At 35.1% G+C, this 14,821-nt stretch overlaps 2 protein-coding genes across 4 annotated transcripts; both read left to right on the forward strand.

Moving 5' to 3' along the window:
* Positions 1-185: 185 nt before the first annotated feature.
* LOC147479058 (Cysteine proteinases superfamily protein) lies at positions 186-6,144 on the forward strand. Of its 3 annotated transcripts, none has more exons than XM_086583209.1 (11): positions 186-382; positions 1,017-1,204; positions 1,816-1,889; positions 2,801-2,855; positions 2,967-3,041; positions 4,187-4,260; positions 4,395-4,443; positions 4,592-4,676; positions 5,367-5,423; positions 5,528-5,605; positions 5,752-6,144. In XM_086583209.1, the coding sequence occupies exons 2-10, from the start codon at positions 1,040-1,042 to the stop codon at positions 5,569-5,571; spliced, it is 678 nt and encodes a 225-aa protein (XP_086439335.1). In that variant the 5' UTR covers positions 186-382; positions 1,017-1,039; the 3' UTR covers positions 5,572-5,605; positions 5,752-6,144. The 3 variants fall into 3 exon arrangements, with proteins under 3 accessions (XP_086439335.1, XP_086439336.1, XP_086439337.1); XM_086583210.1 differs by having other exon boundaries at positions 247-382; positions 1,021-1,204; XM_086583211.1 differs by lacking the exon at positions 186-382 and adding an exon at positions 385-449.
* A 6,063-nt stretch (positions 6,145-12,207) lies between these two features.
* On the forward strand, positions 12,208-13,926 carry BRG3 (SBP (S-ribonuclease binding protein) family protein). Its single transcript, XM_086583111.1, has 3 exons — positions 12,208-12,610; positions 12,714-13,089; positions 13,240-13,926. Exons 1-3 carry the CDS (start codon positions 12,549-12,551, stop codon positions 13,786-13,788), a joined length of 987 nt encoding a protein of 328 aa, XP_086439237.1. The 5' UTR covers positions 12,208-12,548; the 3' UTR covers positions 13,789-13,926.
* Positions 13,927-14,821: the final 895 nt, after the last annotated feature.

The raw sequence follows: 14,821 nt of genomic DNA on the forward strand, positions 1-14,821 counted from the left end.
TAACCGGGTGGCTTAGCGGGTTACCCATTGTGTGACTCGGGTTAACCCAACCCACAAATTTGACACGGTTTAGTAATTGGGTTAAACGCGACTAAAAGCCTTTTTTTTTCCTCCTAAACGTGACCCGAGTATGACACGATACGAACCCGACCCAACACGACCCATTGCCACCCCTACTAAATTCCACATTGCCGACACACCATATATATTTTACCATGGGCTAGGTGTCAAGGTGAGAGCTTTCCACGAAACTTGACCCAAGTGGTGAAGCCACCCAACCTTAAAGTCTTCCATGTTCCTATGTTTGTTTTGTTCATTTACTTGTCTTAGAAAATGACTTTTGGTCTAAGCAATCTTATCCAACAATCATTTACAAGAAACAGTAAGTCTCTTTGTTACCTTTTTTGTTCTTTAGCTGTTTTTTTGGTTATTGGAATGATAACAACATGGTATGATTGTTACTTATTATTATTATGTATGTATATTGTGTTGTACTACCCCTTTTTGTGATATAGTGTACAATATTGAATTGGGTATTGATAAAAGTTAGTTATGACTTCTGTTGGATCTTGGGTGGTTAGTGATTGTTGTGAATTTTGGGTGGGTTCTTGTTGGGATTATGTGGAAATGTAACCTCCAGTTTTATGTATGTAGGATCTGCTGCATTGTGCTTGTTTAGTAATGCATTTAGGCTTTGGTGTAGCTTTTCAGTGTCTGCTGAATTAGGAGAAGAAAAGGGTGGGTGGCTGTGAGGGGGATCGGGGAGCGGGATGTTCTTTCTGAATTAGAAACTTGGAGGACTGTTTACTTATTACTCAGCGTTTTTTTGTTTGTGTGGATGTTATAGACACTTAGCTAGAAACTTGGAGAATTGTTTCAGTGGATTTTGGTTTGTGTGTGCATTTGATATGGTTTTGTACTATGCTTGAAGACTGTTTTCTGCATTAGTTTTGTTTGGTGGGTTTATATTGATTTCTTTGCTGTGCTTGACTTTTCTACCTTCATGGTGATACAAGGCAGTTGATCTCTGTAAGGAAAAATGACGGAGAGCAGTAGTATTGCGTGTGAAAGTTCTTCCTCTAGTTTTAATAGCAGCCTACAAGATACAGAAGACGATAAAACTATAGCGAGCATCTTGGCGGAAGAAAATTTTGCAGAGAGTGGCAAGCTGGGAAAGCGGCTATCTCATTTGGATTCCATCCCTGTAAGATTGCAAATGAATTATTTGTTTTTCTCAAATAAGATGATCATAATTTCCACATGCCTCTTTCTGTGAGTCGTTTCGTCTAAAAAAACTAGAGTCAAGTTCTGAAGTTGTGCCTTTCCAGAAACCACCTGGAGAAACAGCAAAGGCAAGTAAGCCAGCAAATCCTATTTTATACTTAAGGTGGCATATACCTTTACTGTTTCTCCAACTGGCTGAATGTCAAGTTTGCAATATTGGTTATAAGGGCCTCTTTTAAGGCTAATTACTTAATGGATCTTGTACTCTTCATCCATAATTCAAACTTTACTCCGCCTTGATTGTTTCATCATGCAAACAGTCCTGCAAAACCTTGAAAGTTATTTTCCTGATGGATAGAGCTTTATGGAAGAAAACGTACAACCTATCTGAACAACTTCGTCAACTCAACTGGTTCTATCGTTTTTAGGAAGATTTAATGTGTATATCCACTTACTATGCTGACTGCACTTGCATTTAAGTGCCCACATGCACTAATGAAGAGTCATGTTTATTCATTTATTTGGACTTTGAAGAGTTGTGCAGTTCTCTTCTATGGAAGTTCATTACTCATTGTTTTGTTATATTGACAGCACACTCCTCGAGTCAATGGGGTAATTCCTGATGTTGATGATGCAACATTAGATCATGAGCGACTGTCGGAAAGGTTTTGATTTCCCTTTTTAGAACTACATGTACATTTTATAATGTTCTTGTTGGGTGGAGATTTTGGAATAATATTCTCTTTATGCACATGTTGCATCATTATTAACTTTCACTAAACATCTAGCACATCCGCACTATGAAGCATGGACACTGACCTGACGCATAATTCAAAAAAATAGTAATTCAAAAAAATAGGACACGGATACGTCATGGAATTGGACACGTTAAAAAAATATATATATATATTTGAAATTTAACATTCTCCATCAAATTTTAATCAAAATATGAACATTAGTTTTGAGTATGTCCAACTCTAAAAGATTAAACAACAACATACATGTCCAATAATGCAAGCTAATGCCAACGAAAGAAATAACAATTACAGAAGATTTGTAACAAATACATGTAAAAAGGACTTGCAATCATCAAGTGCAGTCGTGCATTGTGCCTCATTTTTCTTATTTCAAGAGTGAAATAAAACCCCTACCAAGTTGTGTCTACTTTTAAGTATTTTAATCACTTTTTAAAAAATAAGAATAAAATATAGAAGTGTCCCCTGTGTGTCCACGGAGTGTCGCAAATTCTAAAAATTATTTAATAAATCCAACACTCCAAATCAAGTATCGGACATGTGTCAAGGAGTGTCAGTGTCCGATACGTGTCCGACCCGGATACGTTGCTCCTAGAGGAGTGTCCATGCTTCATAGTATCCACACATGCCTTTGAAAATTGGTTATACTTCTTTGGAAGTTTTGCAGCTTCTTAGATTTATCCAAGGCTGCAAAAACATACAAAGAAGCTGAATTGCAAATATCACTTCATTCATTTCTCTTGTTGGATTTCATTTACTTAATAAATTCAATAAGCGTATATAATCTTATCCAGTCCTCAACCATCTATATTTCCTATCAGATTGACTACGTATGGTTTGGCCGAACTTCAAATTGAAGGTGATGGGAATTGCCAGGTCTAATAAAGATTCAGCTACTTATCTATTTTGTATTTATAAGCCAGATTTCTTATTATCTTTTGCCCCCCTGGTTTGGGTTACTATATTTCTACTATGTTATTCAAACAGTTTCGAGCTTTAGCAGATCAGCTGTTCCGAAACCCTGATTACCATAAACATGTGCGGAAGCAGGTTGTGAAGCAGGTGTGATGCATACATCTCTTGTCATACCTTTACTATTCATATACATTTTTCTTATTAGTAAAACTTTTTATTTAGGAAGTGAACATTAGATTTAGTGAGAATCAAGTCCTTGAAAAGTAAATGTAATAGAACTCAAATAGATTTTCGCCTACTTAGGATATGTGAGAGATCAATATGGCAAGATTTCATACATATATATTTTGGATGGTATCATCTCATTTGTAGATGTATACATAAAGAAGAAAGAGTTGTAAAGTGTAAATCAATAATAGATACGTATCAATAATGTTATGGTGGAACTTAAGAATAAAGTGTTGGTCTTACTTTTAAGAGCACATTGGAAGTAGTTTGGTGTTTATTTTCATTTTTTTTTTAATATTATTTGTTTTATTATTATTTTTATATACATATATAAGTTCTGTTTCAAGTCACAAAGAAGCTGTATGTATACATTAAAAAAAGAACAGAAGTTCATTGTCAATTCGAATATGTCTCAAGTGTGATATCCTGTTTATAAATTAAAATGTTCATCAAGGTTAAAAAATACGCATCTTAGCCTTGAGGCACTCTGTCTCTGTGAGGCTTGAGACTTAATTATTATTGTCTTTTAAAATTGAACAAATTTTCCTACAAATAAGGTTATTTTGTCATTTGAACAAAGATTGAGGGTGGCGCAAGGAAAAAAGTTAAAAAAGAGGAAAAAAGGGGTTAAAACTCAGTTTTTTGGATGTTCTATTACTCTACCATTGAGGCTTCAGCCTCAGTGACTCATATATGAAAAGGCTTAAGGCGAGCCTCAAGGCGTAATCCTTAGGCTGTTTTACAAAACACTGATGTTCATGGACACGGATGAATTGATGAAACCAGCAAAACTAACAATATCCAGTTTTCATTTTTTTTTCATTAATCATGAAAAGTAGATTCTTTGGTGAGAGAAATGTATACTAATTTTCCAGGGTACATTTGTTTATTGACATCTTGCATCTTCTCTGCTCGTTGCCATGTGTTTTAACCTCCAATGCGATACCATCTCTAGTATTATGTGATTGTCTATGGCCCTTCATTATACTAATGGAAGTGAACTTTCATTGTGGCTCTGATCTTTTCACTTGTTAGTATTGACTTGTTTATCTTTTGTTGTGCAGCTAAAGCATTGCAAGCACTTGTACGAAAGTTATGTTCCGATGGACTATAAAAGTTACCTGAAGAAGATGAAAAGGTTTGACATTTTTTGTTTAGGATTTGTGGATTTCTTTGTGCAAGCTTTATTGATGTTCTATGCACATTCTCTGCAAAAACATGTATTGCAACATCTTGGTGACGATTTTTGGATAATTTTTTTTATGCCTTCAGATCTGGAGAGTGGGGAGATCATGTTACTCTACAAGCTGCCGCAGATCGGGTAATTTTCTGTTCATCTGCCAACAAATTCAAAATATTCCACATTGATTTGTTTCATTGTCCTACCTATTTGTATAATCATTCTTTTATCTAAAGAGATTGTGTAAATGATTTGTTGATTGAGTTCCTATTGTGAATGATGCTTGCAGTTTTCCGCAAAAATCTGTTTGCTCACCTCCTTTAGAGATACATACTACATTGAAATTGTTCCCAAGGAAAAATCTCCTTCCAGGGGTATGGTTATTAACACCATTTTGTTCTTCTTCATTACTCTTGTTCCTGCATCATTTCGGTTTTTCTTATCTTGCTTGTCTGATTTTCATCTTGCATGAACTGAATCAATGTTTCAACAACTTATAGGATTTGTTTTCTAAAGGATTCATAACTGTTTTTTCGTTTTTGTATGATTGTAATTGTTTTGGTAGACGTGTTGCCGGAGGTCATTGGCCAAAAGAGTGAAAGAATCGTAGATAAATTAGTCTCCCGTTTCAATTATAATTTCAGCAGTGTCTTCTTTTTAATCAATATTGATGGTAGAGTACTGGCTGGCTGCTGGGATGTATGTCATGGGCATGTACTCGCCTTGAAACTTTAATACTAAAGAGACGTGTAATAATTCTTAGATGTTACTCTTTCATCATCATTTACATCCCGAATAGGCAAACTTTATAAGAATTCTTTTGCCTCATTCTGGCCTTCACAAAATGCAAATTACCTGATGTGAGTTACTTCTAAAATTTTGTGACCCAAAAAGTGGTGTTATACCTTTACCGAAACCGTGTATTTCAATGCAAAACGGTGTTAATGGGCATGATAGTTTTTATTAAGTAGGGGAAAGATAGAAATTTGGTCTTCTGTGTCCAATACCAAATTTTAATAAATATATTTTGGTATAGTCGATGATGATCTAGTTCTTCATTTCAGTGCTTTGGCTGAGCTTTTGGAGTGAAGTACACTACAATTCGCTTTATTCAAATGGAGGTGACAGGCTTCTTCCACTTTACTTCTGCCTTCTCTTTCACTGCTTCCCATTTCCCCCTAATATCTGCATACATAAAAGAAACCAATCTTTGGTTTGTTCACAGATGTTCCTTCTAGAGCTCCACGAAAAAAGCATTGGCTCTTCTAGGCTGTTCAATGCCTTGTCTCAAGACGTGATACATGTAAGTGAACCCTTTCTCACTTTTGACAGGTTTAACACCAAATTCACTGCTTCACTGGTGGCACATGATCTTGTTTGAATTGAGACTATTGGTGTATATTAATTTTACATTAAAAAACAATTGCCCATATACATCTTAATTTGCAGAAAGCAGCTCGGACTGTACATATTCATTTCTGAATGCCCATCCTCAAAGCTTCTTAGTTGTTCCACTATCAATATCAGCTCTGATCGAATATGAGGTTATCGCTCAAGTAGTTGATGGTTTGTTAAAGGATGATATCTTCATTTAAGGCGCAGCATTTATGTACTGAGAAATATTACTAGTTGCAAAATGTGCGAGGATGTTATTTTAGTGTTGGTAATGGATGTGTATATCGACCAGGGAGAAATACATTTGTCCCTTTGTAGTGCTTCAGAAACTTATAGCCAGTTGTGGCCAAAAATCTGTATATTGTAAATTCGTTGGAGTTGAACATTAAACTTCAATATTGTTTTGAAGTTTGAACTTACAATGTAACGAAAGATTATTTGGATACTTGGGAAAGTCTCAGCCAAAAAGCATTTCTACTAAGCTGATCTGCCCAAACGTGAGAAGTCTTTTTAATTCGTCAGTTGTAGATATTACATCATGCACTTTGAAAACTTCAATTCCATAAAAGAAAAGGGAAATACTGAGCTCAACCTCGTTAAAAGTGTCAAGTGTGCAAGAGCCCGAGTTGTTAGCAACTGCCAACTGAAGTGGCTACTGCACTGGCAAAGAAGCAGGTGGTGAATCTTTTCTGTTTTAAGGGGATACCAAATGTGATGTAGGATATGAACCTATCACACCGCTCCATCAAAATTTGTTGCCAAGGCATGTAAAGCTGAGTCCAATGGTGTATCACCCTCTATCTCCATTCCACCAAAAACAGTGTTTTAAGGATGGAGAGTCAATTTTGGTGTCCAATGGTTTGGACCGGTGTCCAATAGTTTGGACCATTTTACGCCATTTCAAGTGGTGCCGTTTGGATTGGTGGGGGGACACAAAACAATTGACTCCATTCCACGCCATTTCAAGTGGCGCCGTTTGGGTTTTTACAAACCACCCCATTTCAAGTGGCGTGAAATACACTCTTTATTCCCCAATAACACTTTCTATATATGGAGAGTTATATTGAAATAGAGGGGGAGACCAGAGCCACTATCTCCATTTTGAGTGAATGGAGAGCCATTGCACCCAGCCTAAGAGTTATTTGCTCTTGAAAATGGTTCATGTGAGGTGGTAGTTTGAGTCTTTGAGACAATTGAGGGCATCCCCAGTGGTGCACAGTGCACTCAAATCTCACTTTTTGCTATATTCGATATTACCATTAGGAATGAATATGGCAGTCGTTGTGCAGCAGATGTCTCTAGCCGTACGGCTAATAGATACCCGCACGGTTGGTCAAAAACTCAAAATTTGTTGATTCAAAACACACCAATCGTAACCTTGTGGGTACGTTTTCTTTTCACTTTGCTTGCTCAAAATTCCTTTTAGCAGCGAAGATCAAGATACAACTGGATTTAAGAGACTTGGATCAAGTATACCTTAATTATGGTTTGAACTTTGTACTTTGGACTATGGACTTGATTAAACTCCATATGTATCCCATCTACTTAACTTGTGCACCCTACATGTCGTAAGCCCCAATGACCCCTCCACAATTCCACTTTAGTTAAATTTTCTCTCTTGGAGAGGAACAATTAAATGTTGATAATAAGAGAATTCAAAGATAAGCTTTTCAGGGTTGAAGTAAGGTATGTTTCCAATACCAAAAATATATAATGATAAGTTGATAACTTGGCAGACCAAGAACCATGGGCAGGAAGTTGTCACAACTCACAACTACTTTCGAGGATAGAAGTTGTATTTATTCTTGTTTTTTTTCCTTCCTTTTAACTTTGGTGTATGGGAAGTGGGAACCTTATTCACCAGCATCAAGCCATCATCGCAATCACTTTCCTTATGTGTCGATGGTCAGGGTCATAGAAGAAAATCAACCTTTGAATCTGTTGGGTCCATAGCTTCTTATTTATACAAAAGAAAAGTTCAAATAAAGAGAGAGTGTGAAGTGTTATAGAGATTCTCCCGGAATGGGGTATGAAAAGGAATGAGGGGCCACACGTGGAATAATATACTGAAAATATATAAGTGCCCCACAAGTCAAGGTGCTGCAATTGCCCTAGAAAGGAGGAAGCACAACTACACATGATCCCCCTCTGTCCTTTCCCTCTCACTCTCTATCTCTTTATATGTTCCATTTGACTATGTCGATTTGTTTGAAAACAAAAAGATTAGCACACTGCACACCTAGCTTGAAGAGCACATTTATGGACATCCCACCTTTTAGATGCCATATTGGAATACTCCTTTTTAGTTTAACAATGTTACTAGAGAGGACTATTTAGGTTGGGTGCAATGACTCTCCGTTCCTTAAAAAACGGAAGGAGTGAATGTGTTTTTCTTTCTATCTCAATATAACTCTCTATATATAAAGAGTGGTGTGGTTTATAAAAACCAAAACGGCATCACTTGAAGTGGCATGGAATTGAGTCAATTATTTTGTGTTTCCACCAAGTCAGAAACTAATTATGATTAAAATTGTTTTTTGTGTCCCACCAATCTAAATAGCGCCACCTGAAGTGGCGTAGAATAGTCCGAACTATTGAACACCAAAATTAACTCCCCATCCTCAAAACACGGTTTTTTGTGGAATAGAAATAGAAGGTGGAGGCACCATTGGACTTGTCCTTAGTATTTACACATCGACTCGTACCGCTTAATACTACTTAACCTAGCTTAATCTAAATAATAGGAGTCTTACAAAAGAAATGTCTAAACCTATATATATCACCAGATTAGTGTTTTCTGTAGATAGTCAGTGAAGTTAACATCTTGTCAAGGTAGTGTGATTTTAAACGTATACACCCACCAGATGGGTTTATAGTTGGTTGTACCTTTTGGAATTAGGAGGTCGTGGGGTCAAGTCCTATGACATATAAATCACCTAAATGGTCCATACTGTTCTGCCTACCAATTAATGTGGTGGCCTTTCATGGTCTTCCAACCCTTGTACAATCCCTCTCCCACAAGTCCACAACCCAAAAAAGCAAAATAAAGTTAAATGAAAAAATTATGCAGGATATGTGAGCAATTTTAAGTGTGGTAGCCTGAGGGGGGAAATGAAATTAAAAGTAATATAAAATCCATCAATAGGATATTATGTTGCACTTTTAAGGGTGGTAGTTTAAAGTTGTGCTCTCCAAGCAAAATATCAAATCTTTTTTCAAACTTGAGTATCAATAAACTATGAACATTCCCACTCATCATAAAAGGTGCATGTATATATCTTTTACAGTATAAAAATCTACATGTGAAGTGTTGGTTGCAATCCAAGTCACGCACTCCTTTCTTTTTCTATACTTTGAGGTTCTTTTGATATAGGTCATAAAATAAAGTAACTTGATGATACGGTTGGGTTGATGGGAGCAATAATAGAATGAGTGGGAATGAGGAAAAAGAGCGTTGTCAATGGAGAATCCATCCATCCATCTACCACATCCACACAACCTTTAATGGCACATTTGCTCTCTTTGCTTTTACTTCTTTTTAAAATTTTCTCTTGTTGCAATAATTTAGAAAGTGATGTAGGGGCATAACCATGGCAAAGTGGGGGATGCTGGGATGCTGATGGAATCATATTAATTTTCTTTTCTCCCTATGTCTTGTATGTCTTGTGTTCGTACAACCTTGACTCATACGGCAATGCAAAGCATATAAAAATATTCATTATCATCTAAACCATTCCTTAAAGCAAATAGTTGTCAAAAGATCTAAAATAAGAAAGTTTTTAATATAGGAACAAACTTAGTTATAAGCGTGGGTCTCACGACAAAAGGTTCAAAGAAAGAGAAACTTGATATCCAACACCATTATTGTAGGGTTGATCTTGAGAGATAGTGACTCTGAGAAGAAAAATACTAATTAAATAAAAAGTGTGTATCACTTTACCTCAGTATAGACTATACAACAATTACCAAACTTAAGAAAATATGAACAAGAACAATGTATACATAAAAAGTCACACTAATGATCTAGCCATCTCCACAAACAAAGCTACATATCCAAATTCCGATCCTTGTGATTATAGAACAGCTAAAGAAGTGAACTTAAATTCCTAGATGAAAAGGATATAAAATGTTCCTTGTTTAATCATCGCACAATGGAACAAATTGTCTTTGAAGGCTACCTCGTAGCTACTTTTGATATAAAAAATAAAGTTACTATTAACCTATTAACGCCAATTCATTTTTTCAACACAAATTAAAATATTCAATATGATATAATAACACAAAGGGAAAAGAAAACAAAATTGAGTTGTGAATAAAACACCAGTTTTTTAATACATATAATGTTCTTATCAGCCACCACACCTAGTGAGTTGCCTCTCATCCAAAGTCCAAACTAAATTAAGCAAGCAAGACAAAAAAAATTGTCCCTGGCGGCCTTTGTGCAATTCACTAGTGCTACTGTGCTAGCTAGTATTCCTCCAAACTCAAATCCAATAATGTCGAGTTGTCGACTATAATTTTCCTTTTTTTTTTTCCTTTTTCTCGTACTTCTTTTTTGTTTTTTACGTGAAAAACGAGCCTAAATCTTTCTTAAGAGCATTCCAATGCAAGTTATTATGGTGGGTTTATGACTTCATTCACCTCCAAATGGTTTAAAATCTTTGTCCAATGTAAAGGTGAATATTAAGATAACTATTTTTCCAAATCAAAACGAAGATGAAACTTTCAACCGAGATAGTGGTTGAGTTGTGAACTTCAGACATGATATTGGATTCCGTTTCGTGTGTTTTTTTTTTAAATAGATTTTTTTTTTAAAATTATAAAAATAAAAATGGAATGTTTCATTCAATTTTTACATTCGTTTTATTGGACGAATATTTAAAAGTATTATTGTTGAAAATTTTTTTTTTTTTTTAATTTCAAATGGATATTTCATTCAAGCGCATGATTTTTGATTTTTTTTTTTTTTTTTTTTCAATTTTTTCATCCAGACAAAATCTAACATCCCATTCGAAATTAATATTTACATTTACATTATATAGTTTTATTTTGTTTTTTGCTTTTCAAAAAAACCAGTGAAAAAAAAAAAAAAAAATGAAGAAATGAAAATGAGAAAATAATGAATTGCCAGATGCCAAGGGTGAAATGCTCTAAAATCTGATTGTCACGAGTCATGACTAATAAAGAGTCGTAAGTTGTATAACACCTTCATCTTCAACTATTCCAAGTCCCATCAAAAAGAAATGAATGAAGTACTATAGAATCATCTTGGTTTTTTTCGAAGTCATTAAATTGAAACAAGGTCAATTTCTTCCTTAAAGTTATCATTGGGCACAAGAAGACAAAGTCCTCGATGTAAGAGAAAAGTCAGGGAAGGGTGGTTTAGTTACAGTCCAAACCCCAAGATCTAATATATGTAACGTGCGGGTCCCACCACACGAGTTTTTGGCCCCACACAGTTATGGGCCCAACAGTGTCCTTTTTTTTTGTCCCCATCTCTCTCTCCTTTCACACGTGCGATACTGGGTCCCACGAAACTTCACGTTATTCAGCGGTGATGACGTGGCATACTGTAAAAAGCACAAGAGTCAGGTGGAAACGTGGAAAAGATATGGTCAGTTTTAAATGACGCCAAAAAAAACTCTGTTTCCCACGAAAATAAAGCTTTATATGACTTAATCCAAAAACAATATAAAAGGTAAGAAAGAGCCTGTAATTCCGCAATAGCCCCTACATAATCGCTCGTATTCCGGGAATGACCATTGATATGTACCAGTTCCGTAATTTATGCTGAAAGGGTTCTTATGGTAAAAGTCAAAACAAAAAGGGAAACAAAGGTGGCGAATAACGTTGGAAGTCTAATACGCAATTTTTTAAAAGAGTTGCATTTCTACAACCCACATAACAAAGATAAAGAACAAACATGGTGTTAAACGTATTTAAAAAAAAACAATCCCTATGGGCATATTTGTGAGGCTATCAATCGTTGTTTAATTTCATTCAGTTTCGACACTTTTAATTTCTTAGCACAACAGTCTGTTGAGGTTTTTTAAAAGATTGTAAAAGTTATAAACAGTAATGTAATGACAGCTAATTTTAACAAGTTTGTATTTATAAAAATAGAATTTGCTATTCAGAAAAAATTTGCAGCTCAGTTTGTTACACATTTGTTTTAATTATTTGTAAAACTCGTTATTATTATTAATAAAAATTTCTACTTAAAAATAAATAGTAGTGCAACGGTACATTGCCGATTGCCATTATTTCAAATACTTTTTCAACAATTTGATAAAGATATAGTCCCCTAGACATTGAATAACGAAAAGTTTCTTGCTACAGGAAACATTTGTTGTAAGTTTTTGGATGATGATGATTACTATCCATAATAACAACATCTAAACATTTGTTGGTTTGAATGATGAGAGAAATTCATATTGCCATGACGTATTTTATGCCACGAGTGTTAGTGGATGGTTGTGAGCGTGTTGCTAAGACCAAACCGAAAGAAGAAGAATCTATAATGGGGTTGCATGGTATCAAACTTTTGAGGAGGTGGTGGTGGTGGTACATTTCCACCTCAAATAAAACACCAAAATCCCTTGTGTTTCTCTTTTTCAACATATCCACATTTGTTTAACAATATTATATTTTCCTTTGCTTTATATAGGACTCGTAATTTTTTTCTCTCCATACCAAACCTCAAATAAACCTCTCCTCATTCATCACAACCTGACTTTGCCATATTTATTTCATGTTCTCCTCATTCACTCATCGTTTTCTATACAACTCCTAAAAATCTCTTCTTTCTCTCCTATAAACCAACACACGAAAAAGAACACGTACTCATCTTAATGGCCATTGAAGCTCATCAACTCAACTACTTCCCTTCTCATCAACAAATCATCCATACTAGGTAACACACAAGAAACTAACCAACCTCTTTCTTTATATTCTAGCTAGCTTATATAGTTTATATATTGTCCATGTTTTTGTTCTTACTTTGGTTTGTTTTGCAGAGAAATCATTAACAACTTTGAAAACAAGGCAGCAAATATGGAATATGGTTTATCAGGAATGAGTGGTGATCAAACTTTTATTCCTTTCTACAACTCTGCACTTGTCAACATGGTTCCAGAAACTATGGAAACAACAACAACAATGAAAGCTGAAAGTGGTGTTACTTATAACAACAATCTATGTTCTTCGTCTGGTGCAAGAAAGCGTTCTAGAGATTCATTTGCAATAAGTATTAATAATCCATTAATGGACTTATCGGGTTCTCGAAAGCTTTGTCGAAATAATACAGCTACTACTTTCTCATTTCTTGGCGAAGACATTTCATTGCAGATTCAACAACAACAGTTAGAAATGGATTACATGATTGCCCAACATGTAAGATTTCGAAAAAACCTTTCTTTTCTCTTCAAAGGGTGTCCAACGAACTTTTTGAGCTTTTTTGTCACCCCTTCTCTGTTTTTTTTACCATTGTAATATAACTTGGGCAGTAGTTATTTACATTTGGGAATTTTTTAAATTTTGCAGATGGAAAAAGTTAGATTAATGATCGTAGAGACGAGAAAGGAGCATACAAGAAGACTGACAAGAGTTATAGAGGAAAGAATGATGAAAAGTTTGAGAGAGAAAGAGGCAGAGATTGAAAGAACAGTGAAATACAATTGGCTTCTTGAAGAAAGAATAAAGACTGTATGTCTAGAAAACATAATGTGGAGAAACTTAGCAGAAACAAATGAGGCTACAGCAAATGCTCTGCAAAGTAACTTGGAACAAGTTTTATCTCATAAACAACAAGTTAACAATGAGGAACTAGATGGTGTTGCAGAAGATGCACAGTCATGCTGTGGGAGCAGTGATTTTGGTGGAGAAGGAGCAGGGAAAGAAAAGAGTTGTGGGACCAGTGGTAGAAATAGTAGTAGGAGGTGGTGGTGCAGAAAATGTGGGGAAGAAGAATCAAGTGTTGTTTTACTACCTTGTAGACACCTTTGTCTTTGCACCTTTTGTGCACCAACAATTCATAAGTGTCCCATTTGTGATTCAAACAAAAATGGTAGTGTGCATGTTAATATGTCATGAAATGAGATGAGACATCATTTTGAAAAAGAAAAAGAGAGAAAAAGAAAAGTAGAAATAGAAGTGTTCAATTCGTTTATTCTTTTTGATGTAATGTGTCTATGGATCAGTTTGATTTTTAGTTTTAATAGTTTTAAGAGATGTCTGATGTGGTTGATACTTGATAATTACAGATGCGGTCTCTTTCCCCCCACTAGAAAGTTGTTTCAACATCCAACAAGGATATATGAATTGCTTCGTAGACAATGTTCATGGGCCAAAATATGGTCATTCATTGCTGATCACGACTGCCTCACCATTATATTACAAACTTTGTTACTTTGCAAGTTTGCAAAGTTGAAAAATGAAAGCCTACGATTTTTTTTTTTTTGCTTGAATTAAGAAATTTTGATGTATTCAGTATTCACCACATTTTGTACTTTTGCCCGAGGTACATGTCATTGATTTTGTTTTATTTTTTCTTCTTGTGATTTTTCGAAGTAAATGCTCATAATGTCTTGCAGAAACTAATGTAAAAAATCTCAAAACGTAGTGCTGACTGCTGAGTGCTCACCATTCATTTCTCAGAAACTGTTGTGAAGGACTGGAGGTTAGAAATTCGAGATGCTGCTTTGATTTTGGTCATGATGGTTTTCGTTATGAACAAGTCCTCGTACTAAAAAAAGCAAACCATTGTTGAGTGCCATATGCCATGTGTTCTGTATATCCTAATTTAGTTGGACAGAAGATCTATTTAAACTTTAAAGGGAGAAAGGAAGGAAAAAGAACATTTACATAATTACGATCGATTTTAATTTGTGATTTTTTAGCTGGATGTTCTTAAAGTCAAATTGCGAAATTATTCCATGTCTTTGAATAAATTTCAACCAACCAAATTTTCCCACAAGTATCTGAGTATCGTAGCCTTCTTTTTTGGCAAGGAAAAGAATCATGATATGCTTTCATTTTAGGTCATGATGATTTTCATTATGAACATGTCATAATACTAATAGAAGTTCAAAACATTACCAAGTGTCCAAGTTCAATGTATTTTAAA

This window comes from Coptis chinensis, chromosome 9, assembly GCF_015680905.1.
Source record: "Coptis chinensis isolate HL-2020 chromosome 9, ASM1568090v1, whole genome shotgun sequence".
In the NCBI taxonomy this organism is placed as follows: Eukaryota; Viridiplantae; Streptophyta; class Magnoliopsida; order Ranunculales; family Ranunculaceae; genus Coptis; species Coptis chinensis.

What these genes read in the sequence shown, in the direction of transcription:
- LOC147479058 (XM_086583209.1), top strand. Translation starts at nt 1,040, where the DNA reads ATGACGGAGAGCAGTAGTATTGCGTGTGAAAGTTCTTCCTCTAGTTTT. An exon ending in TACCTGAAGAAGATGAAAAG is followed by an intron (nt 4,261 to 4,394) that starts GTTTGACATTTT and finishes TTATGCCTTCAG; the next exon opens with ATCTGGAGAGTGGGGAGATC. An exon ending in GGAAAAATCTCCTTCCAGGG is followed by an intron (nt 4,677 to 5,366) that starts GTATGGTTATTA and finishes TCTTCATTTCAG; the next exon opens with TGCTTTGGCTGAGCTTTTGG.
- BRG3 (XM_086583111.1), top strand. Translation starts at nt 12,549, where the DNA reads ATGGCCATTGAAGCTCATCAACTCAACTACTTCCCTTCTCATCAACAA. An exon ending in CAACAAATCATCCATACTAG is followed by an intron (nt 12,611 to 12,713) that starts GTAACACACAAG and finishes TTTGTTTTGCAG; the next exon opens with AGAAATCATTAACAACTTTG. An exon ending in ATTACATGATTGCCCAACAT is followed by an intron (nt 13,090 to 13,239) that starts GTAAGATTTCGA and finishes TAAATTTTGCAG; the next exon opens with ATGGAAAAAGTTAGATTAAT.